Source organism: Dama dama, chromosome 33 (genome assembly GCF_033118175.1).
Source record: "Dama dama isolate Ldn47 chromosome 33, ASM3311817v1, whole genome shotgun sequence".
Classification (NCBI taxonomy): Eukaryota; Metazoa; Chordata; class Mammalia; order Artiodactyla; family Cervidae; genus Dama; species Dama dama.
In genome coordinates, this window is record NC_083713.1 from 29,580,313 (window position 1) to 29,606,696 (window position 26,384).

The window sequence follows — 26,384 nt, forward strand, 5'->3', positions numbered from 1 at the left end:
AAATGAGGTTGCAACCTTCTCTCACTATCCTCCTTGTTGGCCAGAATGTTGATGTGACAGATGGAGTTTGAACAGCAATCTTGGATCATGAGTTGGAAGCCAAGTGCCGAGGTTGGTAGAGCAGACAGACTTTGAGATACTAAATTCTGAAATTCTTTTAAGTGAGAGGAAAAACTCTTTCTCTTTTTAAAAGCCACTGTTATTTGGAGTTTTATGCTGCTATATCTAACCTTAACTGATACACATTTCAATTGTTGGCATATTATTCCTTTATTAGAAATTGTAAATAAGAAATTATTTCAACACCTGAAGACCAAGATACAACAGAAGATTCCATAGGCTCAAGATTTTGACACATCCTATAAAGAGTTTTCTGTAACGCATATCCCTTCCGTGGCATAGCAACATCGTTCTTCTTTAAAAAAGTTACTGGACAGACATCATTTCCTCCGTCACCTATATAAACAATTCGTGTATAATTCACTCCTTGTTGTAACTGCTCACCTACAAATTCTACTAAAACTACGTTTTTGCAAAGATTTTGGGGGCACCGAGTGCAAGAATGAGTGTGATGTTTTTCCACAGTGAGATGACCACTGCTATCAAATGCTGCTGGATTTGTAAACACCTTATCAAACACATCATGAAAACTGGCAGCTTCTAAAACCCAATCTATGAAGACTGAATTTGAATCTGAAATAATGATGCAGTCAAATTTATTCTTGTTCTTTCTTATAAAGTTTAAAAGTTCCACCATCCCTGGAGTGAAAGGCATTGATATCATTGCTCTCTTCATTTCATCTTCTCTTACACCTTCATCTCCCAAATACTTAAAGACTCTGCCCATAAATTCTGTCCAAAATCCCTTTTTGTAAGAATCTTGCAGTTCAATAGGAAGCTTTTTCTCTGGAGCACATTGTACAATCCAGGTGTCACTATTATCATCTATGATTGTATTGTCAAAGTCAAAAACCAACAAAATTTTCATGGTTCCAGAAACAGATTTGGGTTACCCTGGAAAAGAAGAAATGTTATTTCCTAAACATATGTTGTTTTATATATCTAGCTATGAGGTGAAGTGTGAAAGCATTAGTCACTCAGTCATGTTTGACTCTTTGCAACTTCTTGGACTGTAGCCCACCAGGCTCCTCTGTCCGTGGAATTCTCCAGGCAAGCACACTGGAGTGGGTAGCCATTCCCTCCTCCAGGGGATCTTCCCGTCCTGGGATGGAACCTGGGTCTCTCACATTGCAGGCAGATTATTTACCATCTGAGCCAGCAGGGAAGCCCCACCTAGCTATAGTTATCTATCTAACAACTCTTAATCTGCTAAAAAACAAAGGATGAATAACAAGTTAAAATGACCAAGCACTATAAGACCCACTATTTAAGCACTTTTCCCTAAGCAAAGTTCATATCTGAGTATGTTAAATGAATGGAAAACAGAGTATCTAAAAAGGATACTCATGATATTATTGTGTTCCTGAGGAAGTGATTCTTTGAGCATTCACAATTAAACTATAGAGCAATTCAACGAGAGAAGCAATTAAACAATTATCCCCTTCAAGTTTAATTCAGAAAAGTTGTAAAATAAGACCAGAAAAATGTAGGCTAATCATTCTTATTGTCTTTAAATTATCGATCACAAACTTATTAGTTTAAAATATTTACAATAATCTTCATACTAAATAATAGGTCATGTACAATACAGATTCTCTGTGAACTAACCAAAATTCTGACCAAATTTAACATAATGTGAAATCTTGTAAACCTTAAATAACTTTTCTAAAAAGGTTTTTAGCTTGAAATCATTGCCAATGTTAATCAAATGGTTGCTTGATGCTGTACCTGAAATTCTAAACAAATTACTTGAACTGGAAGTGGATTAAATTCTCCCAGACTAGAAATAACTTGTGTTAACAAAACCACATTTATTTATATTTTCTCTAGACAGTTTAGCTCTGGAGTTCCAAATAATCTGTATATAAGTGAGTAATCACACTGCTTTTGATATAACAATTACTCAAGTCTCTATTTTCATTAAAAGATAATGAAGGTCATTAGCTGTAAATTTCAAGAGAAAAAGAAAGAATAAACTGGTCATAGGTGGTATGAATATCATCATGTAAAAAAGGTAATTATACAGAATTCCCAGGAAAAGTTGCAATTAATGTCTGTAAACTAAAAAAAAATATTTTTTTTAAAGAGTAATTGATATTTTTTGAGATATCTGGACTAAGACATTGGACTAAAAACCTCACAATCTCACCATCTCATTTAACTGTCAGAAGCTCATTTAGTAGGAATTATTATTATCTTCATCTTAAAGATATGTAAGGGCTTCCCTGGTGGCTCAAAAACAGTAAAGAATCAGCCTGCAATGCAGGAGACCTGGGTTCGATTCCTGGGTTGGGAAGAACCCTTGCAGGAGGGCATGGCAACCCATTCCAGTATTCTTGCCTGGAGAATTCCCATGGACAGAAAAGCCTGGTGGGCTACAGTCTATGGGGTCACAAAGAGTCAGACACGACTGAGCTTCTAAGCACACCTAAAGATATGTAAACAGGAGCTCAAGTATTAAGTTGGTTAAGTATTAGTTAAATGGCAGAGCTAGAATTTGGTTTCAAGTCTGCCTGACTCCAAAGTTCATGCTTTAGTAACACATTCTAGTGCCTAAGAAGTAGAATAAAGACTATAAATCAGTTTAAAATAAAATACTAAGTAAGCCAATTTGATGAAAAGATGTTAAATATAAAAACACCAATTAATTTCAATGTATACACTAACCATGATATTGTATCTGTGATCTACTTTACAACCATTCTGAGGTTTTAGTAAGAAGTTCCAAAAAGAAAAATGAAGAACCTCATCAAAAAGAAAAAAGAAGAGATCAATTAAAAATAGAAAACATGATATTTATCTATATGTGAGTGAAGTGAAGTCGCTCAGTCGTGTCCAACTCTGCAACTCCATGGGCTGTAGCCTGCCAGTCTCCTCAGTCCAAAGGATTTTCTAGGCAAGAATACTGGAGTGGTTTGCCATTTCCTTCTCCAGGGGATCTTCCCAACTCAGGGATCAAATCCTGGTCTCCGCACTGCAGGCACATTCTTTACCATCTGAGCCACACATGATCATATCTATATGTAGTCTCTGGTTTATGATAGATACGCACTAATTGAAACTGAGACTAGAGCTCATGACTCATATACAAGTAAGCATTTTTGGTCTCTCAATTTAGAAAATCTGGAGAACAACTAACCGAGAGATTGTATCTCCTGTTGTATGCATTTAGATGGCATAAAATATTCTGATAGTCTGGATCCTTGAATCTCTAAATGTCTATCCAGGGGTCTCTGATTGGCTTTCAGAGATTTAAGGGCAGAATTCACTCTCCCTAGAAACAATGTAATAAATAACAATAAAGCACAGTTGACAATCCCATTAGAACTGCACCTAAGCACATTTTAAATTAAAATGCTTTTTAGGCATTCTGAATTTATACATAGTTTAAAAAATTTTTGCAAATGTAACTCACTGTGGGTTGAAAAGTGTTTCAAGCCTAGACTTAATCAGCCACAAGTTACTAAAATCCCTGCAATATTAACCTCCAAATAAGATGTATCATAAATCTGAAGTTAACAAAGTTTCAACTGTGTTAACTCAGTTTCACTGCTAACTATTAATTTTTATCAACTGTACTTTTCCTAATTTTAGATCTTTTTCTACTAGTTTTTTTCCCCACCACTCAACACAAACCTTTTTTAAAAAAAATACTTACCCAATTTAGTATTTCCAAGACAATCTTCCTTCAGCATACAGCTTAGGTTAAATAGTCATGACTATCTTCATCTTTAAACACCCACCAGTTTCTAACCAACATTACTCCTACGCTATATGCAGGGGAAAAAGTCTTCTGGTTTGGAGCAAGGGAATGGAGACTTCTTAAATTGTAAAATAAAAGAATTTAAGACATTTTAAAATTTATGTTTTCTAATATGCTTTCTTTTACATCAGAAAAGCACCTACTGGCACTGGGAGAAATAAAATTTTGTTTAAACAAAAAGTTTAAATACAAAACAGGGAATGTCATGCTAATGTAAGTTCCAATAATGAAAACTAGAACTTACATACAAGAATAGGGAACTGCTTAAATAAGATATGCACATGATAGTCCCATAACAGAACATCTATTTCACCAGTAAAAGCTTAAGATGTTCAAATTAAACAAGTCACAAGAGTGTTTACAGTATAATCTCATTTTTGTTTTTAAAAAAGAAATATCTGTGTACAGTGGTAGCATCAACTGCAGTTTCTACACTGATTTTGTAATAAAGGTGTTCCCCTCCAAATAATTTAAGCTCTGTTTCAAAGTGCATATGCTACCTTCTTAATTTCACAACAAAGGGGGGAAAAAAAGGAGTGGAGGTCATAGCGTGTAAATAATTTTAGATACACTTGGCTGTAGAGATCCATGCACCAGTTAGAACCAAGTGCTGTTAAGTGAAATCATAACTGAACATTATGTCAAACTGGCAAATTACTGACACCAAATCTTGTAAGATTCAATACTTTTTGTAACCAATTCAGTTAAAATTCCACAGAATTTTTGTTGAGATCATCTCCTTGGGTCTCTAGTGGTTCTGCATATCTTGTAAACAAGGTATTCACTGCCCTTTGCTCTGGACTGTTGTCTCAAAAATTATGTACAGCGAACAGTTTTAAAAGGCAGGCATCCTATGGCAACTGGGGCAAAATTACTGATATTCTGGATACTGCTGTAATTCATCACGTATCTAGGGGGCTGCATCTTCTACAAAACTGTGGCAGGCTAAGTTGTTAGCATGCAAGCAAAGTAAAATCTCTCTCTTGCCAGTTTCTTACTTTTTTAAAACTATGCTTCCAAAAACCCACCAATGTTATATGTGCAAAACTATATTTCTGTCAACAAGTATTTTTATTAATCCTCTCATACTTACCAGCATTATTACGATGGATCATCTGATAGAAAACCTGAAGAAAAATAGTACGACTATGTGTTAGAACTTTAGTGACTAAAAATCTTACCTCCCTTACCAAATTGAGCAACTCCAATTTGATGCCTAATGTGTTATGTGTTGTACCCAACTAGCTTGTAATCATTTGTACCTCGATTTGTTAGGAAAGGATCTTTTGAAATCAAGTCTCTATCCACTCTTAACAGGTTTGTGTGTCCTTAGAGGTCTGACTGGTCCTCCAAATACATTCAATTTAGTATAGTATATTTACTGAGCGATTAAAGATTTCTTAAAGGTCATAACATGAATATTTCAATCCAAGTTTTAACATTCCGATTTAAAAAACAAAAACAACTACGCCCCATCTAGTCCGGACCATGCCTTAGAAACCAAAGTATTTAAAAACAGATTTTCTGTCAATTAATTCTTGAGTATCCACAGTTAAGGGAGCAGGGCTTTGCCCTTCTTACTCCCGCGAGGAGGTCCATGGGCCACACACGACAAGCCCAGGCCTCGTTCTCCCACACACCTGCCCGGTACATCCCGAAAATACGGGCAGGAACCTAATTTGGTGTCGTTTCCCGCGGGGTGACGGGGATGACGATGGGAGCATCAGGCCAAGCGCGGCCGGGTCCCCAGGACTCCTCACTGACCGAAGCCAGGGATCCCCAGGCATGCTAGACTCGGCGCGGCTCCCGCGTACTCTGTCCGCCAGCCTCGTCCGGGGGCCTGAAAAAGAGTTCCGCCTGACTCGGACACCAGGCCTTGACTTCCCGCGCAGGCGCAATCTCCCTTCCCCATAGCCTACAACTGCGCGTTCTTCGTTCCTCGGCGACGATTACCGTCACTTCCGGTGGCGTTGCTAAGCAACTGCGTGGTTTGGCGAAAACTCTGCCGCCTGGAGGCCGCGGAGCTTTGGCTTCAAATCGCCTTTCCAAGTGTGAGAACGCCGTGGGCACCTTAGAGATGCTGGTGCGATTCGGAAGGCGCAGTGGACAGGCGAAGGAAAGCATGGGTGAGCTGAATTGGCCCATCCCGGCACAGGGATTGTTTCTGGTTCCCAAGCATGGGGTGAGAGGCGAGGGTACATTACCTTCTGAAACGGGCTCCACCAAATAAAAACAGCACTGTGGGCATCGTCGGGCTCCGTGTAAATTAGAGAGTTTTGACCATGGATGACTGTGTAGGTGGGAAGTTTACAGAAATAAGGGTAGAGAAGAAGTCATAAACTTAACAGTTGACTAGCTGGTCTAGGTCTCAAGCTGCGCAGTTGCAGCTCCAAAAGTCTGGTGTTTGCTGAATTCTCGCGCACCTACGCTTTGTTATTCATTGAGTGACTTGGAATGTATTTTGGAAATATAAGTGACCTTATTAGAGTCTTGGCTCTACTATGAACCTACTGAGTGCTTTTAGGAAAGTGTCTGAAGGAAAGCCTCATTTCTTCAAATCTAGAATGAAGGTAATGTCTCACCCTACGGCATATAGTCCGATATATCAGAGTGTAAAAATAATGCTATTTAAGGTGCATTAACTCACATGACCTTTTATAAAAATTTGATTTTGTAATAGAAGTAGCTTCGAACACTTAAAGAACTCTTCATTAATTTCAGTGATTTGGGTTTCTTAAGTCTGTAAATTCCCAATTAATGTTCTTATGGTGACATGAGAACCTTGGGAACTTAGACTCTCTTCCTGTCATTGCTTCAGTAGCAATCGAGTTCCTTGCGCCAAGTGAGAGCCAGCCATTCTCCCACCCAGTGGGCACTCGTGCATATTTATACTGTGGAAAACTGAAGAAGTACCAGCAGAGGATCATGACATGTAGGAGGCAGTACTTAAGGGGCATGTATTGAAAAAACACAATTGCTCTCACGTATTCACTTTCCTGTATATAAAGTACTGCACTGGAAGTTCCCTGGTGGTGGGACTGGATGCTTTCACTGCCTGGACTGGTTGCACTCCCTGGTGGAGGAACTAACCTCAAACCTCAGGGAGCAAAAAGAAAAAAAAAGTGCCATGCTAAAATATTTACCTGATAGATTTAACTCTGGGAGTTGGTTCAGAAGTTCGCATCTGAGCCTCACTGGTAAATTTTATCTTCATTTGGAAGATGTTGAGACTCCAAGAAGTTAAATAACTTGCCCACGTTTACATAGAAAGGAATTGACTGAGCAAGGACTCAAATTTATGTCTTCTGATTTTTAAATCTTGCATACTTTCCACTTAATCCCAGCTGTTCTTGAGATAACAAGAATAAAATTATTCTTTGATACAATTTCCAGATATCATGCCAATATAGAAATGTCTGTGAAAAATCACTTAAACTCTTCTTGAAAGTTTTTAACTCATTTTTAAAAATTTATTAGAAATGAAGAACTGTGAAGAAGATCAAGTTCTCTATCCACCTCTTCTGCCTAGCAAAGTAGATCTCCGGCAGGTCACCATAATTCCACACAATGAGTGGGAAAGGATTCGAGATAGCCTGGACAGTTTGACAAGAGAAGCAGCATGCCTTCGTGCAGAAAGAAAAGCAAAGAAAGAAATGCATTTACGGTCCCAAGAAGTGGTAAAACATTGGACTAATACATATGCAGTAAGTATTAACCACCTCGGAGTACACGTGCACTGAAGACTTACTCTTCTGAGTACTCTTTTATAAATATTTTTAAGATGTAAAATAGCGTAACAGTGCATTGTAACACATTTTCAACAGCTTTATTTAGGTATAAGTGGCATACAGTAAACTGGATATATTTAAAGTGTACAGTTTAAGATTGGAAGTGCCTGTTTACCCCTGCAACCATTATTATAATCAAGATAAAGAACATATTCATTGCCCCCCAGAAAGTTTTCTTGTACCCCATTTTACTTCCTCTCATTGCTCACCATGCTAACTCCAGTGTCTCCAGGCAACCAGTGATCTGCTGTCTATTATAAGTTTCACTCAGACAATTATTTGGAAATTCTTTCATGATTTGTATCAATTATTAATTCATTTTATTGCTGAGCAGTATTCCATTGTATGGATATAACACAGTTTGTTATTATGCTCAGTTGTTGACGGATGGACATCAAGCAGATATTGACATTTGAGCTGCAACAGAAAGTAAAGACAGTTTTATGAATTTTACTTCTTTTCCAATCTGGGTGTCTTTTAGTTCTTTCTTTCTCTTTTTTTTCTTTTTGCCTTATTGTACAGGAATGGATGTTTGATTTTTAAAGTGCTTTTTTTTTTTTTTTTTTTTGCTTGTCTCTGTTGACGTAATCATGAAGCTTTAATTCTTAATTTTGTTATATAGTGAGTTGATCAGTATTCAAACATTGAAGCAAGATTGCATTCCTGGGATAAATATCTGCTGGTCATATGTTATCTTTTTGATGGTTTCAGTTTGTTAAAATGTTAATTTTTGCATATGTGTTCATGCGGGATATTGGTCTTCTTGAAATGATATTGGTTTTTTTGAAATCTCTTTGGCTGGTTTGGATATCAAGATAATGCTGGTTATTGTTATGATGGAGGATCGTGCAGAAACACAGGTCTTGAAACTGAGGAACCAAGGAGCTTCTTGAGGAATCCAGGCAGCTTCTTTTCATCTGCCTCTGATTTGTCTGTCATTCCATTTTTTTCTAGAATGATATTTGTCTTTGCTGTGCCCTTCTCTGTGCATCTGTAAGATTCTCTACCTAAGAGGTACAGTAACCTTCATTTAATGCTATGAACATGAGTGGGAATCTACTTCAAAGTGGGGAGGTGTCCTCTGACTCCTTTTATTATCTCACCTGGGGAGAAATGCTGGGAAAAGATATTCTCATCTCACTATAGCACTTGCCTGGATCATAAGGAACTGAGAGGCAGGATTTTTTCCTGTTTTCTAGTAGAATTTTTAAAACTCTGCAGGCATAATATCTGCTTAGCGAGTTCTGACCTTTCCCTACCCCCCAACTTTGCATATTTCTTTCTGTGTTGCAAGGAACATTATGTGTCTTTGGGAGGGGACACAGAAATCTTGTCTTTCCTTGCTTTAGGAACAGTGTTGATAATTTATGAATTCTCTTTTTTCTAAAAGAGGGAAGAGTTACATCATGACTGATATCATATGTGTAATATAGTATGTGACATTATGAAAAAGGCAAAACCTACAGGGAAAGAAAACAGATCAGTGATTGCCAGGGGGTACAGATAGGGGGAGTTGTTGACTCTAACAGGACATGAGGGAATTTTGGGGGAGGATGGAACTGTTCTGTAAGTGACTATGCATTTGTAAAACCGTATGCTAAAAGAGCGTCTATAACATATACTGTAAAAAATTTGATTTTAGAAAAGCCCTTGGTCCATAAATAGATGGGGGTGTGGAATATACTCCCTGTTTTTTTTTTTTTTCCAGAAGTACCACACTACACCTAATACTTTACGCTTTCATGGGTGTTAAAGAAGAAAAAAAATGTAGTAAGTATAGTAGAAACATAATAATAAAAACTGCAGTATAGGCACAGGGATTGGCAAAATGATCCATCAGCAGAGAGAGCCTAGGAGCAATCCTGTGTTATACGTGGGAACCTGCCATGTGCTAGAAATGTCATTGCAAATTAGATGGAAAAAGATGGAAATTCCATAACAGGTACTGAAATAATTGGCATATGGAAAAGATGAAATTATATCCCTATGGTACAGAATATACAAAAATGAATTTCAGCTGGATTTAAGACCTAAATGTGGAAAAGGGAGCATTTAAAAATAAATCCTAGGATAGCTTCAAGGTTTCAGGGTAGGTGAGATTTTCTTAAGATGTAGAAAGTATGACCCATAAAGGAGAAAATGACTTCATCGACATGAGACATTGGCTACCTCCTCAGGGGTGTAGAAGAACATGTGAAATATGCTGTTGTTGATTTTTTAAAGGGTTTCCCTGCTGGCTCAGTGGTAAAGAATCTGCCTGCCAATGCAGGAGACACAGTTTCATCCCTGATCCAGGAGGATCCCACGTACTGTGGAGCAATCAAGCCTGTGCTCCACAACTATTATTGAGCCTGTGCTCCAGGGCCGGGAGCCACAACTACTGAAGCCCGCGCTCCCCAGCAAGGGAAGCCACCACAGTGAGCAGCTCTCACACCACAACTGGAGAGTCGTCCCGGCTCACCACAACTAGAGAAAAGCCCTCGCGGCAACAAAGACCCAACACAGCCAAAAATAAATAAATAAATAAAAGGAACAAAATTCGTAATATTATTTATTAAATATAGAATGGAATTATGGAAGTAAATGTGAGAAACGAAGGGAAGTGTTTAATCTTAGAGATTCCAGATGGAAATCAGAACTGGAGGGAGAGTTCCATTATATACTTTTGTAATATTTTGGATTTTGAACCACGTAAATTGTGTTACTTACCTAAAAAATTCAATTAAAGATTAGCTCATAAGTATAACCTCATATTTATTAATGGTATGTGCAAATCCAATGCTCAGGGAAAGCTCTAATTATAATGTTAAATTTTGTCAGGTTAAATTACAAAATGAAAACAAACTACTGCTTTTATCTTTTTGTAGGGGATGAAAGAACAGAAACTTGAAGCCAAGAAGAAGCGTGATGAAGAAATAGAAGCAGAAAGACAAATTCTTGATATAGAAGAAGCAATATACAAACAAGGAGAAAGGAAAAAGGCCATTGAACTTGCAAAGCAATACCAATTTTACCAGACAGAACGAGTGAAAAACTTTCATGTACTACTTGGGTTTTCTTACATTTTATATATATTTAATACATCTGTATATAACTAGACTTCATTTTCTTAAAATATTGCAATTTTTTTTTTGTAGTCAGGACTACTTCTTAGTAGAGTTATGAAAGAACGGGATGCACAGATTGAATTCCAAAAGAGTAAAATAAAATCAGATAAAAAATGGGAGGAACAAGTGAAACTCAATGTTGAAAAAGCTTTTAAAGAAGAACGAGAAAAAGCAGAAAAACAACGCAGAGATAGAGTAGCTCTTGCTAAAGATCATTTAAAACAGTATGTATATATAAATTACCTTTTTTTGTACGTTTTTCTTCTTCTCATAATGGATATAGCTTTTTTTTTCTGATTATATATATAAAAGTAACATATGCTAATATACCTCATAAGTAGGAAAAAAATACAAAGAAAGAAGTTAAGAATCACTATTACTCCTTTTGGTGGCTCAGTCAGTAAGTTGTGTCTGACTCTGCGACCCCATTGACTTTAGCCTTCCAGGCTCCTCTCTCCACGGCGTTTTCCAGGCAAGAATACTGGAGTCGGTTGCTATTTCCTACTCTAGGGGATCTTCCCGACCCAGGGATCAAACCTGTCTCTCTTGCATTGGCAGGCAGTTCTTTACCACTAGCACCACCTGGGAAGCCCCTGGTATGTCATGAAATCTTGCCATGTTGGTAAATGGAAATCAAAGCTGATTTTTTCAAAAGTAGCTATTATTAAAAAATAAAAGTAGCTATTACTGTACATATGGAGAGGAGTATATTTGGGTGTTATTTTACTTACTTTTCTAAATAACTGATGCGTGCACATAGGAAGAGGCACAAAGGGGATTTAGTGAAAAGTCTTTTCCTTGTCCACCAGCCACCTTGTGTGAGACCATTTCCTTCATACTATAGTTTAAATGTATTAATATATACATTGTATTAATGTACCCCCCCAAAAATAAACAATACTGTTTGTGGACATTTTTACCATTTTTAAAGAAAAAATATGATTTTTATACTTAAGTATTACATCATTAATTCATTCACCATTAATTATTTTTAAATATAATTAAATAAAATAGGATATAAATTAAAAACCACCAGAAATGCTTGATCCAGATTAAGCACTATTAACATATGAGTGTATATTCATCTGCTCTTCAAAATTTTCTTTTAAATTTCACAAACTGTAAATGAATCATATGCCTATTGTTTCAAATTCAAGCAATATAACAAAATTTGGAGGAAAATTTAGAATTTCTTCTTTATTTCCACTCTATTCAATGTCTTTAATTTTCCTTTTGCTCTTTGAAAATAGCCATTATTAGGCTCCCTTGGTGCCTCAGTGGTAAAGAATCCACCTGCCAGAGCAGGAGACACAGGTTTGATCCCTGATCCAGGCAGATCCCACAGGCAGCAGAGATAGAGAGCCTGGGTGCTGGAGGGCTCAGGACCCAGCACTGAGCCCTTGCACTGCAGCTTCTGAAGGCTGAGTGCCCTAGAGAGTGTGCTCCGCAACAAGAGAAGTCCACACACTGCAACTCGGGAGTAGCCCCTACTCCCTGCAACTAGAGAAAAGCCCATGCAGCCACTAAGACCCAACACAGCCAAAAATAAATAAATAACAAATTTAAAAGTATCCATTATTAAGAGTTTATAGCTGTCACCTTGGAATGTTTTATTGCAGTTACTAATATTTATGTTCAGGACAGTCTCTGTCCATGGGATCTTCTAGGCAAGAATACCGGAATGGGTTGCCATTTCCTCCTCCAGGGGATCTTCCTGACACAGGGATTGAACCCACACCTCTTATGTCTCCTGCATTAGCAGGCAGATTCTTTACCACTGAGCTACCTGGAATGTGGAAGAATATGTTAATCATTGATTAATTGATTAAAAACTGATAATGAGTATATGTATATATATTAGATGTTAGTTTATTAGACATAGTGCAGATTTTTGTCATCAGTATTTGGAAAATATGGCCTATTTTATTGTTTGTCTTCGATCAGTATGAGAGTCTGCCCGTGACTCTCAGTGGGCATGATGAGGACAGGGCAAATGAGGGACTCTGTGACACCAAAATCCTCCCAAAGAGGATTTTTGATCGACAACCTTAAAAAAAATTATTGTAAAGACACTTAAAAAGTATAGATGAGGTTGATTACATCAAGGAAGTCCCACATGTAAGCTTCTTGAGGGCAGGAACATGTGTTGATTGGCTGGGTGGGATGCGTGGATATACAGACACAGACACCTCAGGCTGGAGCTGTCTTGCCAGTATGCTGAGGATCATACCAAATGTGGGCAGGCAGACTCTGTGATAAACCACTGATGGTACATGCTGCTGCTTGTGATGGTAGTGGGGCTGAGGGGGTGGGTTGTACAGAGCTGGTGCTAAATCCGGATCGGAGCTCTGCAGTGAGGAGGCTGCTCAGGCATCGCTGAAGAGCTCACACGTAAGCCCTGTGAGAGAACCAGCACTTGATGACTCATCAGTCAGAAGGCATCAATAATTAGTGTTAGCTAGGGAGGGATAACAACCAACATGGCCTGCAGGGTAAGGAAGTTGGCCTTCTATCAAACCCCATTTTCTGAGGGGCCAGGTCCATAGCTTAGATAGTGTCTTGTAGTGCTGAAATCGAAAAGCAGAAGGGATTAGGGACTTTTCTGTAAAAATGTCACCATTTCAGCATACTATCTATTGTTCAGTTAACTGGTTCTTTCTAAAGGAAAGAAACATTTGAATCTGGTGTAGGACTTAATTTTGGTGAGTAATGAAACAAATTTGAAGGAAGAAAAATAATTGGCAATCCTCGGATAACCAAGTTTGGATTTGGTTTTTATCACTGCTCTTTACCTATCTGTTCTTGTCCCCAAAGAAACCCAGAAGTTTTCCTTTACAGGTTCAAATCATCCCAGTAAGAATCTGATTCATTTCTTTAAAACATATTCTATTTTTCTGCTTCACTCTCAACTTTAGTTTTTTTTTTTTTCTTCAGAATAAAAGAACATGAAGAGGAAGAAGAAAGAAGGAGAAAAGAGGAAGAAAAGGATGCTGAGGAAATAAAGCGACAGAACTCATTATATGAAATAGAAATGAAAAAAAAACAAGGAAAGAAAAAAGAAGAGATCAATGAAAGCAGGAGACTATTTTTTGTAAGTAGATAATACTCAGAAGTGTATCTCTTCAAGAAATGTACAAAGTCCAATGCCTAATTTTCAATATATTTTTTTATAAACAATAGTGGAGTAGAAAACAAGTTTACTATTAAGTTGGGTTTCTTTCCAGTTTTAGTATATGTGCTGCCGAAGCAAGCACCTAAGTTGGGTTTCTAAGTATACTTTGAGGGGAACTATATTTGCTATAGGATTAAGGAATGAGACTTTTTGTCAAATGAATTTTCTTATCCTTAAAATGAGAGCTGTTTACAAGTAATGAATGGGGTGATACATGTTCAGTATCTGCTCCACTATTAATTTGTGCTCAATAAATGGTAATATTTGTTTTATGGTTGTTGTAATTTATTTTGTTATTTTTAGCATCCTTTTCTTTATAAAGTTATTTTTTATTCTTAAGTAACATATTCATTGTTGTTGTTTAGTCACTAAGTTGTGTCTGACTTTCCAAAGTTACATATATACAGATTTAAAACATCAAACATCACAAAACGCTTAAGAGGAGTAGTCCTTGCTCCACTCCTTCTGCTTCTTGGAAAATTATATTCTAAATAATCTATATTAAGCTTTAAAGATATGTATCTTGATTTATCAGTTTTAAATGTTTTCTGTCTCTCTGCCCTAAAGAGGATTTAGCTCTTTTCCAATATTACCCTCTTCCCATTCTCCTCTTCTCCCTAAATAATCAGGGCATAATTTTAGTTTAATCATTATGATGATTAAATGACTATTGTCCATCAAAGAGTTAACATACTATGACTATATTTTTTGCTTCCATAAATATTTTTCTGTGATTAAAATAATTAATTGTTTTCATTTGCTTTAAAGTTGTACACCTCAATTTTTTCCATGTGTTCCATGTTCTGTCAAATGGATGATACTAGTTTTCAAGTGTTCAACTAAGTAATATTAAATTATCTATGTTATTGGGTTTTTTGGTGCTCCCACATCCAGAGTCCTCCGTCCTCTGCCTTCTGGACTGATTGCTCTCTCGGCCTGCTGCTCAGCTGCCATTCTGGGCCTTCCCTGTGCCGGTTTCCTGGGTCACAGCTCCTATTGCCTCACTCTTAAGCCTTCCTCTTTCTTGGTTTATGCCTTCGTCTTGCTGAGATACATCTTTGAGTAGCTTCTGAAGAAAGGATATAGAGGAGGTGAAATTTTTGAATTCTTATCTGGAAAGGTTATCATCTAATGTAATGCTGGCTTTATAGTTTGGATGTAGAATTCTGGGTTCAGAATTCAGAGTTTTATATAGTTTCTTAATCGTCTAGCTTTCAGTGTTGCTATTGAGAAGTTTTATTCCATTTATGGTCTTATCTTAAGTATGTAATCTACTGTGTTTGCTTTTTTCTTTCCTTCTGTTTTTCTGAATGCTCTCAGAGTCTTTATCTGTGTAGCTGTAAGATTTCACAGAGACATACCTTCTTTAGGTCTTTTTCATTTTGCTAAGCACTCAGTTGATGCTTTAACCCATAAATGTGTCAAGTTTTCTTATTTCTTCTATAATTTATCCCTTTCTGTTTTGTTTTCTCTGTTCTAGAACCCTTCTGGACTTTCTGAAGTGATGCTCTAATTTAAAAAAAATAGTTTCTCATATTATTAGTTAGGGTACAAGCATATAACAGAAAACTCCAAATGAAAAATGTAAAAAATTACAAAATAAATTGCAACAGTACCTTAAAAATTAAAGCTTTCTTTGAGAGCAGAGCTAATCATTCCAAGGCTGATATGATTCCTCCAGAATCAACAGGGAATGAGACAGCTTTTCTTTTTTTGCCTTCCTCTTCTCAGAACAGAGGTGGCTTCTGTTCTCAGGATTGCCTCATGGCCTTGAATAACTGCTGGAGCTCCCACCCTCTTGACCAGACTCCAGGCAGCAAGAAGAAGAGAGGATGAAGGACAGAAGAGTGTTCTAACTATCTGTTCTCCTTTTAAGGAACTTTTTCAGAACTCCCACTTAACAATTTCCATTAAATCTCATTGGTTATAATTTAGTGACACCTCGCTGAAAAGAAAGCTTGGAAATATAGTCTTCTAGCTGAGAATATTGCCTCTCTGAACAAAATCTGGGTTCACCTACTTATGCAGAAGGGAAGAAAGACTCTTCAGGAGGCAGTTAATTATTCCTGCCATGTTGGGGTTTTTTTTTACTTTTGAGAGTTATCCTCAACTTTGTCTTCTAAATCTTCTACTGAATTTTTAATTTTAGTGATCAAAGTTTTAATTTCTAAGAGTCATACTAGTAATATCATTATTCCTTTTGCATGAAATCTTATTCTTGGTTCATGAATATAATATTTTTATCTCTCCAAGTCACTTTGGAATAGGACAGACCTATTTTTTTTTTAATGTTAACTTGGCCACTTACTAGCTATGTGACCTTGAGCTGAGGCTTTTGGGTTTTAAAAAATCAGAATTAACTTTGTGTTAATTCTAACTCTTTTCTTATTATAAAAATCCTTATGAATATTACAATAACTTAGAAAAAACAATAAAATAAAGCTTTTAAGAAATAATTCAAAACAATCACTTTTAAGAGTTTGATATTTTCATTACCTTTTCATATCAACTAATCTATCTCCTAACCATATTACAGGCTTTTAAAAGTAATATCCCATAAAATAGAAGAGTACTTAAGCAAAGTAGGTACATAGTAATCTTGAGTTATAAATCTGTTGGAATAATAAATAATTGCACCTAAAAATATAATAATTGCACCTAGTAACTTTTACCTTGAATTCATTTCTACTCTTGGTAACAGAAGCACTGATCTATCTATATACCCGGGCTGTTGTGTTCAAAGGCACCTATTGTTGTGATGACTAACTGAGGTCAGGCAGTAGAATATATGCTGATATGAACAGATTTTTATTTTTTGTTTAAAAAATGACCTATTTTTAAAATTTTTGTTAGAATATACATCTGGATAATTTTTTTGTATATGTGCAAAAAGAAAGCCTAGACAAGAAATTAGTTTCAGAGTAATTGAGTCTGGTGGGTGGAATTAGGCATAGGAGGATAGTGGATGTGGTAGGAAAAATTTTACACTATGTGTTTTTAAAATATTTTAAATTTGTATAGCATATGACTATATTAACTATTCAAATATTAAGTGAGATTATACATATTTACTGTATTTTTTATTATATTAATAGTATTGTTTTAAATTACATAGTTGTAAAGAAATGAGATATTTGAAAAGAAATACAGAAAATTAAGAAGATGTAAAAGTCACCTATAATCCCATACTCTAGAGACAACTACTGTTAACATTTGATACATTTCTTACAGTTATATATTCAATATAAACTTATATGTGCTTGAAAAACTAAAATACACTGTGGTAGTGCTTTATATTCTGCTTTTTCCTTCTGCCTACTGATTGTTATTTATATCCTCCAATGTCCTTGAGAGCATAGTTTAACTGTTTCTCCATCATTGAATATTTAGAAGTTGTTTTTAATTTTTCAATATTATAAGTAACTCTGAGATGAATTACATGGTACATGAAGTTTAATGCCCAGCTATTATTATCTCCTTGAGATAAATTTCCAAGAGAGAAATAATTATATTAGAAACTGTGTCCATTTGACAGGTTCCTGTTAGATATCTATATGTTGAAACTTTTGTGATAGGATAACACAATTTTTCCCCTCCAAGGAACATTTGAATGATAAACATGTCATCAAAGCTGTAGAACGGCAGCAGCAAGAGGAAGAAGATGAAAAGATTAGAAAATTTATCAAAGCAAAAAAGCGTCTTACACAAATGGGGAAAGAGAAAGACGCTGAAACACACAGGTCAGTGTCTAAAATAATTTTTGTGCTTAATAAAGTACTATCTGAAATTATTTTATTTTAAATCAGAAGTTGTGATATGAGAGTGCAGTCTTTAGGAATAAAGATCTTATTATTTTATGTATATCAGGGCATTTAGTCACTTGGTGATTTCAGCTTGGAGCATGTGAATTGGGGTTCTGTTGGAATATTGATGTCATCTATGTGATAGATGACTGGAAATACTGAAAATCTCTGATTTAAGAGATGGGTATGAGAGCTGTCTAAAAGCTAGAGATTAGATTATGAGCCATTGATAGACAAGTGGCAGCTGGAACTGTGGGTACAGGTGAGCTCACCTATGGGGAGCAGATAAGAAATGAAGGTGACATAGTCCCTATGGAAATCCATAGTTAAAGGTCAAATGGAGAACAAAGATAATATGAAGACCAAGGAATAGTTTCCAGAGAATGGAGGAAAAGCAAAGAAACTGCAAAGGGTGGCGCGGGTTGGGGTGGTGAGAATTTAGTAAGGAGAGAGCAGTCATTAGTGTTAGATGACCAGAGGGAGAGAGTTTTAAAATAAAGCAGTCCTCAGATGTAGAGGTCGTTGCTTACCTTAGTGAGCAATTTGGGATGAGATGAATGAAGATACAGTACACCGTGTTTCTGTCTATATTATGCTTTTCACTTGTGCAAAACCCTCTGGTGACTTCACACCACACTTAGAGTGTTGATTATCGCCCATAAGGCTCTGTACCCATCCTAATTCCCAGTGACCCTAACTCCCTCTCTCAAACCTCATCTCTTACTGTTCTCTTTCTTTCCCTCTTGATCACTTACACTGAACTTCTCCTGTACCCTATTTGGGAAATTCTCACCTCCCTTGACTCTTTCAGATCATTACTCAAATACTGCCTTCTCATTCAGGACATCCCTGTGTTATTTAAAATTATAACCCCACACCCCACATTGCTTATCACTTTAACTGCTTTATTTTTTTCATTGGTGATACAGTACTATTTTAATTATTTAGTTTGCTGTGTCTCTACCCCAGCTATTGTGAAAGCTCCACAAAGGCAGAGATTTTTAATGTTTTTGTTTACTTCTATGTCCCAATAACTTCAATAGTCCCTGGCACAAAGTAGATAATCAATAAAAGTGTTTAAAATATTGTTTTTGAAAGCCTAGATGAAATGTGACTTTTTCCATGAAGTCTTCCTTTTCTCATTTGCCCATATCACGTTCTAGGTTTATTGTGGCATTTATCACCTTTTGCCTGCATAGTTATTTACATAACTGCCTTTTCTCCACTTTATTGCTTACTAATTAATTCTTGGCTGTTCTGGGTCTTTGGTGCTGTGTGGGCTTTTGCCTCGTTGCAGTGAGCAGAGGCTGCTCCCTAGGCATAGTGGGTGGGCTCACTGCAGTGGCTTCTCTTGCTGTGGAGCGGAGGCTCCCGGGCATGTGGACCTCAGGAGTTGTGGACTGGGCTTAGTTGCTCCATGGCATGTGGGATTTTCCCAGACTAGGGATCAAACCTGTGTCTCCTGCATTGGCAGGCAGATTCTTTACCACTGAGACAGCAGGGAAGCCCTTTTCCCACTTGAGATGGTCACTTCCTTGGGGCAAGCATTGTGTCCTTTCTCTTCATTTCTCCAGTGTGGTTTCACAGATTCATTCAGTGATCAGTGAATATGTCACAGCTACAGTTGAAAGTTTTTGCCCAATTTCCTAAACCAAAATGCCCCCATTCCTTTAACAGATAGGTAGTTATTGTTGATGAGGTGCCAGGCACTATGCTCGGCCCTGAACTAGAGAGAGGACTTACCCTGTACAAAAGGAAAGTTATTTATCTTCATTTAAAGTATGTTGGCTCCATAATAAAACCATTCTTGAAGACTTGACTAGTAAATGGTTATTTTGTTATAGGCTAATGGAGGAACGGAGAGAAAGAATAAATAACTTCCTGAGTAAACTAATGAAAGAGAAATTTGACAATGAAGATTTGATTATTGCTAGAGATATTGCAGAAGCTGAGGCTGAGTGGGAAAAAAGAGAAAGAGAAAAGTATGAAAAAAACAAAGCAGAATTAAAAGCAATCGCAGAACATAGAGCTCTTGTGGTAAGCAATTCACTGATGACAAGTAAAAATCAAACAAAATTGAGCCCTTTGCTGTAGTTTCTAACTTACTCCCTCTGCTTCTCTGACAAAAAAACTAAGAGATTTGAAAAACAGTGTATAAAATTATCTTCCAATATTCTTGAAAACAGACCATGTTTACTCTCTACAGAAGATGACATGGTAATTACAAATAAGATCTTTATAGATGCAAAGTAATAGTCTCTTCTGTTTCAGAACCATCTGAAATGTAAAAAAGTTATTAACTTTCATTTGAATGTTTTTAAGATAAACCAAGTAAAAACTACCCCATTGTGTTTCTGTATATCTTGATACTTCAGAATTTATCCCTTACATGACTGACTTTCATAAGATTTAAATTAGATAGTTTTTAAGCATTGTAGCAATTATATAATGCTATATATGTTTCCCTATTTTGAGATGGCCTTGCTTTTCTGTTCCTATATATTTTTAAACCCATCATTCTACTTATGTTTTCATTGTTTCTTGATATTACTAGAACAAAAAGTAAACTGGCCATGTGGGAGTCACCCCAATTTTTGGCCCTTTCATTGTGCCAGGCTGACTTTCACTTGGAACTTTCTAACTTCAAAGCTGTTGGTTGCTAAAAATGGTTTTAATTTTTTCTTTTGCCTGCTATCATCTAGATGAAGAATAAAGAGGAAGAGGAAAGACAAAGGAAAATAGAGGCTACAGAACAATTGCTAGCTATCCTAAAAGCAGACCAAATTTTTTGGGAGCATGAAAAGGAGAAAAAGCGGAAAGCTGATCAAGAACGTCGAGAAGTTCAAGATGCCCATATTCAGCAAATGGTAATTATTCCTAAATGTTTATACTTATAAATAAATATGTAATATAGATTTCATGAGTTTTGTTTCCCAAAACAGTTTTATCAAGTAAGATTAGACAGTTGCTATGGTTATGATACAATAAAATGTACTAAAAATGTGAAGAGTTACTTTTTATCAATATTGAGGTTTCTGTACTAGGTTTATGTCTTTTGTACAGATATTTATCTTTCTTTAGTTTCAATTGCGTTTTAGTAAATGTGAAAGAAAATACAAATGCATATGGCAGGCCATGATGCTTTTTACTTTTTCCCCTCTTTATAACTGTTATCCAGAGAATATGTTGATTGGGATCTCATAGGTTTCATATTTGAGGTGAGTGGGGGTCCCAGAGATTTTAGAACATGTATGCAGGACCGGGCATGTAATCATGTTTCTGAAAACTGTTTTCCAGAATAGCTCTACCATCTTCCATTCCTTCCAGCAATGTATGCAAAGACAAGTTGCTCCACATCCTTGCTAACACTTGTTATTGCCATCTTTTAATTTTTAACAATTCTAGTATAGTGTTATCTCATGGTGTTGTTTTGCGTTTCCTAACAACTAAAGATATTGAACATCTTTTCATGTTCTTTTTAGTTGTTTTGTGCCTTATTTTGTGTTTACTTAAATCTTTTGCCAGTTATTTAGTTGGGTTGTTAATGTGCTGAAGTATACTTAAAATTTACTACTTTTAATCATACAGTCCAAGGGCATTAAGCACATTTATACTGAGGTGCAGTTGTCAACACTGTCCATCACCCTAACTTTTTCATCATCCTACTCTGAAGCTCTGTACACTTTAAAGAGTAACTGTCTGTTCTACCTTCCTCCCAGTTCCTAGTAACCACTGTTCAACTTTTTGTCTCTGTGAATTTGCTATTCTAAGTACCTCACATTAGTGGAATCATACAGTATTTGTCCTTTTTTTTAATTTCACTGAACATAGTATCTTCAAGTTTCATTCATATTGCAGCATGTCGGTTTCATTCCTTCTTAATGATGAATAATATTCCACTGTACATATATACCAGATTTTGTTTATCCACACATCCATCAATGGATGTTTGGGTGGTTCCCATATTTTGGCTATTGCAAATAATGATTCTGTGCACACTGCTATATTGATAGATACCTGTTTGAGTTCCTGTTTTCCATTCTTTAGCTTATATACCCACAAGTGGAATTGCTAGATCATGTAGTAATTCTATGTAGTTTTTCAGAAGCACGATACTGTTTTCTACAGCAGCTGCAGCATTTAACGGAGCCACCAGCAATGTTCAAGAGTTCTACTTTCTCCAAATTCTCAACACTTGTTTTCTGTATTTGTTGTTGCTTATCATAATAGATTTGAAGTGATATCTTATGGTTTTCACATGCATTTCCCTCATGATTAGTGATATTGAGCATCTTTTCATATACTTATTGGCCATTTCCATTCAGTCTCAAGATTTCCTTTAGCATGTTTTACAGCACAGGTACACTAGTAATAAATTGTTTTTCTGGAGGTCTTTATCTTGCCTTCATTTTATTGGATATGAAATTAATTGGATGTCATTATTTTTTTCAGTCTTTTGACTGTTCCAGTGCCTTCTGGTCTTCACCATTGATGACTGGAAATCTGTTAATAATATTGTTTGTCCCCTGTATGTGTCAATTTTCTCTTGCTGATTACAAGCTTTTTTATTGTGGCTTCCTGCAGATTGACTGTGATGTTTTTCTTGAGTTTTTCCTATTTGAGATTTGTGGTGGGTCTTGGATGTGCTAGTTAATACCACCAAATGTGGGGAGTTTTTTTTTTTTTTTTTACTATTTCAAGTATTTTTCCTGCCTCTTTATCCTTTTGTTTTTCTTCAGGGACCCAGTTTGCACATGCATAGAGACATCTGATATTGTACCAGAAATCTCTGACATTCTGTTCATTTTAGTCAATATTTTTCTCTTTTTCTTCAGATGGGATAGTTTCTATTGACCTACCTTCAAATTCACTGATTCTGATGCTGAGCTCACCTAGTGAATTTTTTATTTCAGTTATTGAACTTTCAACTCTGTTTTGTTTTTTTTTTAATGTATAGTTTCTAATTCTGATTCCCAATTCACTTGTTCTGAGCATATTTCTTTTAATTTACTGGGTATTTTCATAACTGCTTTGAAATCTAATTGCCAAAGTCAATAAGTAGTCTCATTAAGTTGTAACTTTTGTAACTATTAGTTATAATTGTTTCTGTTGAACTTTCTTTCCTGAAAATATTTTTCTACTACTTTGCAGTCATTTTTGGTTGAAAATCCAACACTTTATATAGAAAATGTTGCAGATTCTGTTTTGTTGAGGGTTGCTTTTTTAGTAGGCAGTTACTTTCCCTGGATGCAAGCTATGAAATCTGCCTTCACCACAGTACCTCTGATGTCTTTGCTCACTTTTATGTTTTAAACCCTGGATCCCTAGGGTTCTTTCCTCACTGTACTGGTTTTGTTTGACAGTCATCCAGTAATATGGGTAGTTTATGTTCAGACACCGTTAGCCAGTAATGCTTTTACTCCTATGCCTCCTGTGTGGATGTATTTTTATCAGTCAGGGATGTGTGTAGATTTATCATTACAGCTTTTCTCTCATTCCAGAATCTCCTCAAATTTCTAGCTGTTTTGTCACTTGACCCAAATAGAATCTGCCATCATTGTCCAGTAATCTGCATGTTTTCACCACCTGAGCTGGAGTGATAGCAATGCCCTCTGGACAAGAATGTTATGAACTTGTACTTCTTACCTTGATTTAGCAGTTTTTCATGAAAAAACACTTCGCAAGCAGTTGCCTGTACATACTCATTTACCAGTGCTCTGAAATGGTTGACTTTTAAGAATCAACTTTTCTGCAGTTTTGCCCAACCTCATGTGGCCATTATCAGAAGTAGGATCTGCCATCTTATTTTGAAGCAAATACCAAATATCATTATAATTTTATCAATGTATATTTCACTATCTATAAAACCCAGGGACTCTTTATAAATTAACATAATCACAATTCTGTTATCACATCTAAGACATTTGAAAAATATGTAACATTTAACATTCAGTGTTGTTTCAATTTCCCCCCGATTGTCTCATGAATTATTTTTTAAAGTTTTTTGAGGATGAAACAGGATCCATACATTCTATCTGGTTGATTGTTATATCTTTCAAGTTTCTTGTAACCTGTAACTCTTCCTTCATCCCCATGCTTCTTGTTCTTTCTCCTTGTCTTCATTATCTTGCCATTTGTTTGTTGAAGGAACTGGGTTTCTTGTCTTTTAGAGTTACTATAGTCTGGATTTTGTGGGTATCCATGCAGGGTAGTATAGTTCCTTACATTTCATGCAAAATTCAGAGTAAGTCAGATTCAGGCTCAATTTTTTGCTGAAAATCCCTCATAACTGGTGTATTTCCACTAGGAGGCATGTGATGACTATTGTCTCACTTTCTGTGACACAAGCAAACTTTGGTGATTGTTACCTAGATTTAATTCATAGGTGGAAAAATGTATTTTCTCCTTCCTTCTCATTGATTGCTTAAGTGTTCAAATAAATTTTCATGATCAGCAACTGGTTTCCCTTAAATACAATTTTAAAAGACAGGATAAATATTTGATTTTCACTTTTTTGAGTTTCCAATTAGCTAACATCTCCTAAGGTATTTGTTACTTTACCCACCATGTGATCATTTTTAGGATTTTAAACCAATCAATATTTTACAAATCTGTATTTGATGTATATAAAGTTTGAGGTACCAGTCATATGATCTTTTGGTTATCCTTTCCTTCCACTCTCCTTTCTGTACTTAAAAAACGTTTATCCCTGTTCCCTCAATGTTTCTACAAAACTGCTACCAAATCAGTTTATCCCAATTGCTCCTTGTCAAGATCCCAAATTTCAGCATCTTACCGTTGATGAGACAGTTTTTAGCCTTTTCTGTTTTTCCTAATGTTATTTAATGTCATTTTCTATTTTTTTTAACTCCTGGTGTCTGTTCCTATTCAACAAATAGCATAAAAGTCCTAGTGTTGAAATATAGCATTCTAATAAAAATTTGGTATTTTGTATTGAATTCAAAATAGTTGTTCTATTTCATCACAAATTTCAGTTTATGATTTTAAGCTACTATTTTATGCTGAAGTGTTTGGTTATTGATTTTGAAAAATTTATTTGCATGAGTATATAATACATTCACAAGTGAATTTTTTATAAACTCATTTCTTAAAATGCATCAGATACAATGAAAAGCTGTCAACCAAAACATAGAAATCTTTACAAAGCCATTAGTCATTTCATACGATATAAACAGAACGTGTTTGTAAATTATAAAAAGAAAAAAAATGAAATGTTAGTAAACTAGTTGATAGATTGCTTATTCTACCTAGCTCCTTCCTGATCAACCTACACTGATAAATGTCACTTGTTCCAACTTCATATTCTTAGGAAACAGAGAATGTAATTAGTTTAACTTAATTCAGATATTCATTGAAGATTTAATCTTATGTGGCTGGGTCACATCGTATATGTGGCTGGTTTGGGATAGCAGGTTTGAATGCATCCTTTCAAAATAGTGGATGGATTGGGACAGTGATTGGTATGTCTTCTATACTTGTCAAAGAACACACCTTATAATTGGTAGAAACAGGATTTTAAACTTGGTTATTTTAATCTTAATTTCATGCTATATTGTTTGAAGATGTACAATCACATATTAAGGTAAGCTTCACTGAGCCACTGCTTTGAACATATTGTGAGAAGCATGGGGGAATTTCTGAAATAAATTATATAGTTAAGTCAGGACTTGTCAAATGTTAATGAATTTAAAAGCTCTATCTAAAAAGAAAAAAAAACAAGCTCTATCTACAACTTCATATGCTATGTGTGTTTAGAAAATTGGTCAATTTTCTAAACGTATCAATATGTAATTATATTTTCTCTTTCCCCAAACAGGCCAAACATAAGTTTAATGCACTGCAAGAAAAACAAGCAGAATCAGAGTACTGCAGACTTACTGAAGCTCTGGTGGCTGAAAAGGAGAAGGAATTTCAGGATTATGCCAGAGAAGTAATTGAATCTGAGTCTGAATCAACAAACAAGTATATTTATCCTCTTGTAAAAGCTGTAGAGGAAGGACCTGGAGGTGGCCGTGGACCAGTTCTTGTGGGCAGAGGTGGATTAAGACCCAGCTATCAGGCAAAGGACACCACTGGAGTCCAGCTCCCTTTTTATAACTCTCAGGGATCGAAATATAATAATTTTCAAAAGTCTAAGAGAAGGTTAGGTTTTACATGGTAGAAAAAAGTTTATTTTTAAGATTAAGAAGACTAATTTGTAGCTAATCTGAGCTACACATTCAAGTGAATTATATGCTTATAATTTGTTAATAAAGCTGCTTTTCATCGAAGTACATTTATGTCTGACCTAACTGATTCTTCCCCACTCAAGATTAAGTCAGATTCTCTTTTTTATTCTGATAAAAGATATACACAACAAAATGTGTCATTTTAACTATTTAAGAATATTCAGTGGCATTAAGTATATTCATAATATTGTACAACCATTACCATTTATCTAGTTCCAGAAGTTTTTCATTGTTCCAAATGGAAACCCTGTTATCTGTACCTATTAGTGCACAACTGTTCTAAGCCACTAATTTGATAAAACATAGCTAAAACTTGTGGCAAAGATGTAAATTTGAACTAAAACATTTTGGGTTATTGAGAGGTCTTGGGGGTGAGGGAGGT

General features: G+C 35.9%; 2 protein-coding genes across 4 annotated transcripts; one reads left to right on the top strand and one right to left on the bottom strand.

Moving 5' to 3' along the window:
- Positions 1-251: 251 nt before the first annotated feature.
- Positions 252-5,813, bottom strand: PHOSPHO2 (phosphatase, orphan 2). 3 transcript variants are annotated; one of them, XM_061135140.1, is made up of 3 exons: positions 5,524-5,813; positions 4,977-5,010; positions 252-1,014 (listed from the first exon to the last, which is right to left on the bottom strand). In XM_061135140.1, the coding sequence occupies exon 3, from the start codon at positions 986-988 to the stop codon at positions 263-265; it is 726 nt and encodes a 241-aa protein (XP_060991123.1). In that variant the 5' UTR covers positions 989-1,014; positions 4,977-5,010; positions 5,524-5,813; the 3' UTR covers positions 252-262. The 3 variants fall into 3 exon arrangements, with proteins under 3 accessions (XP_060991123.1, XP_060991121.1, XP_060991122.1); XM_061135138.1 differs by having other exon boundaries at positions 5,648-5,812; XM_061135139.1 differs by having other exon boundaries at positions 5,558-5,812.
- On the top strand, positions 4,990-26,373 carry CFAP210 (cilia and flagella associated protein 210). The gene is made up of 11 exons (XM_061135387.1): positions 4,990-5,023; positions 5,436-5,733; positions 5,798-6,009; positions 7,361-7,587; positions 10,539-10,712; positions 10,809-11,002; positions 13,713-13,869; positions 17,551-17,690; positions 19,598-19,790; positions 20,456-20,620; positions 25,591-26,373. The coding sequence occupies exons 1-11, from the start codon at positions 4,990-4,992 to the stop codon at positions 25,933-25,935; spliced, it is 2,139 nt and encodes a 712-aa protein (XP_060991370.1). The 3' UTR covers positions 25,936-26,373.
- Positions 26,374-26,384: the final 11 nt, after the last annotated feature.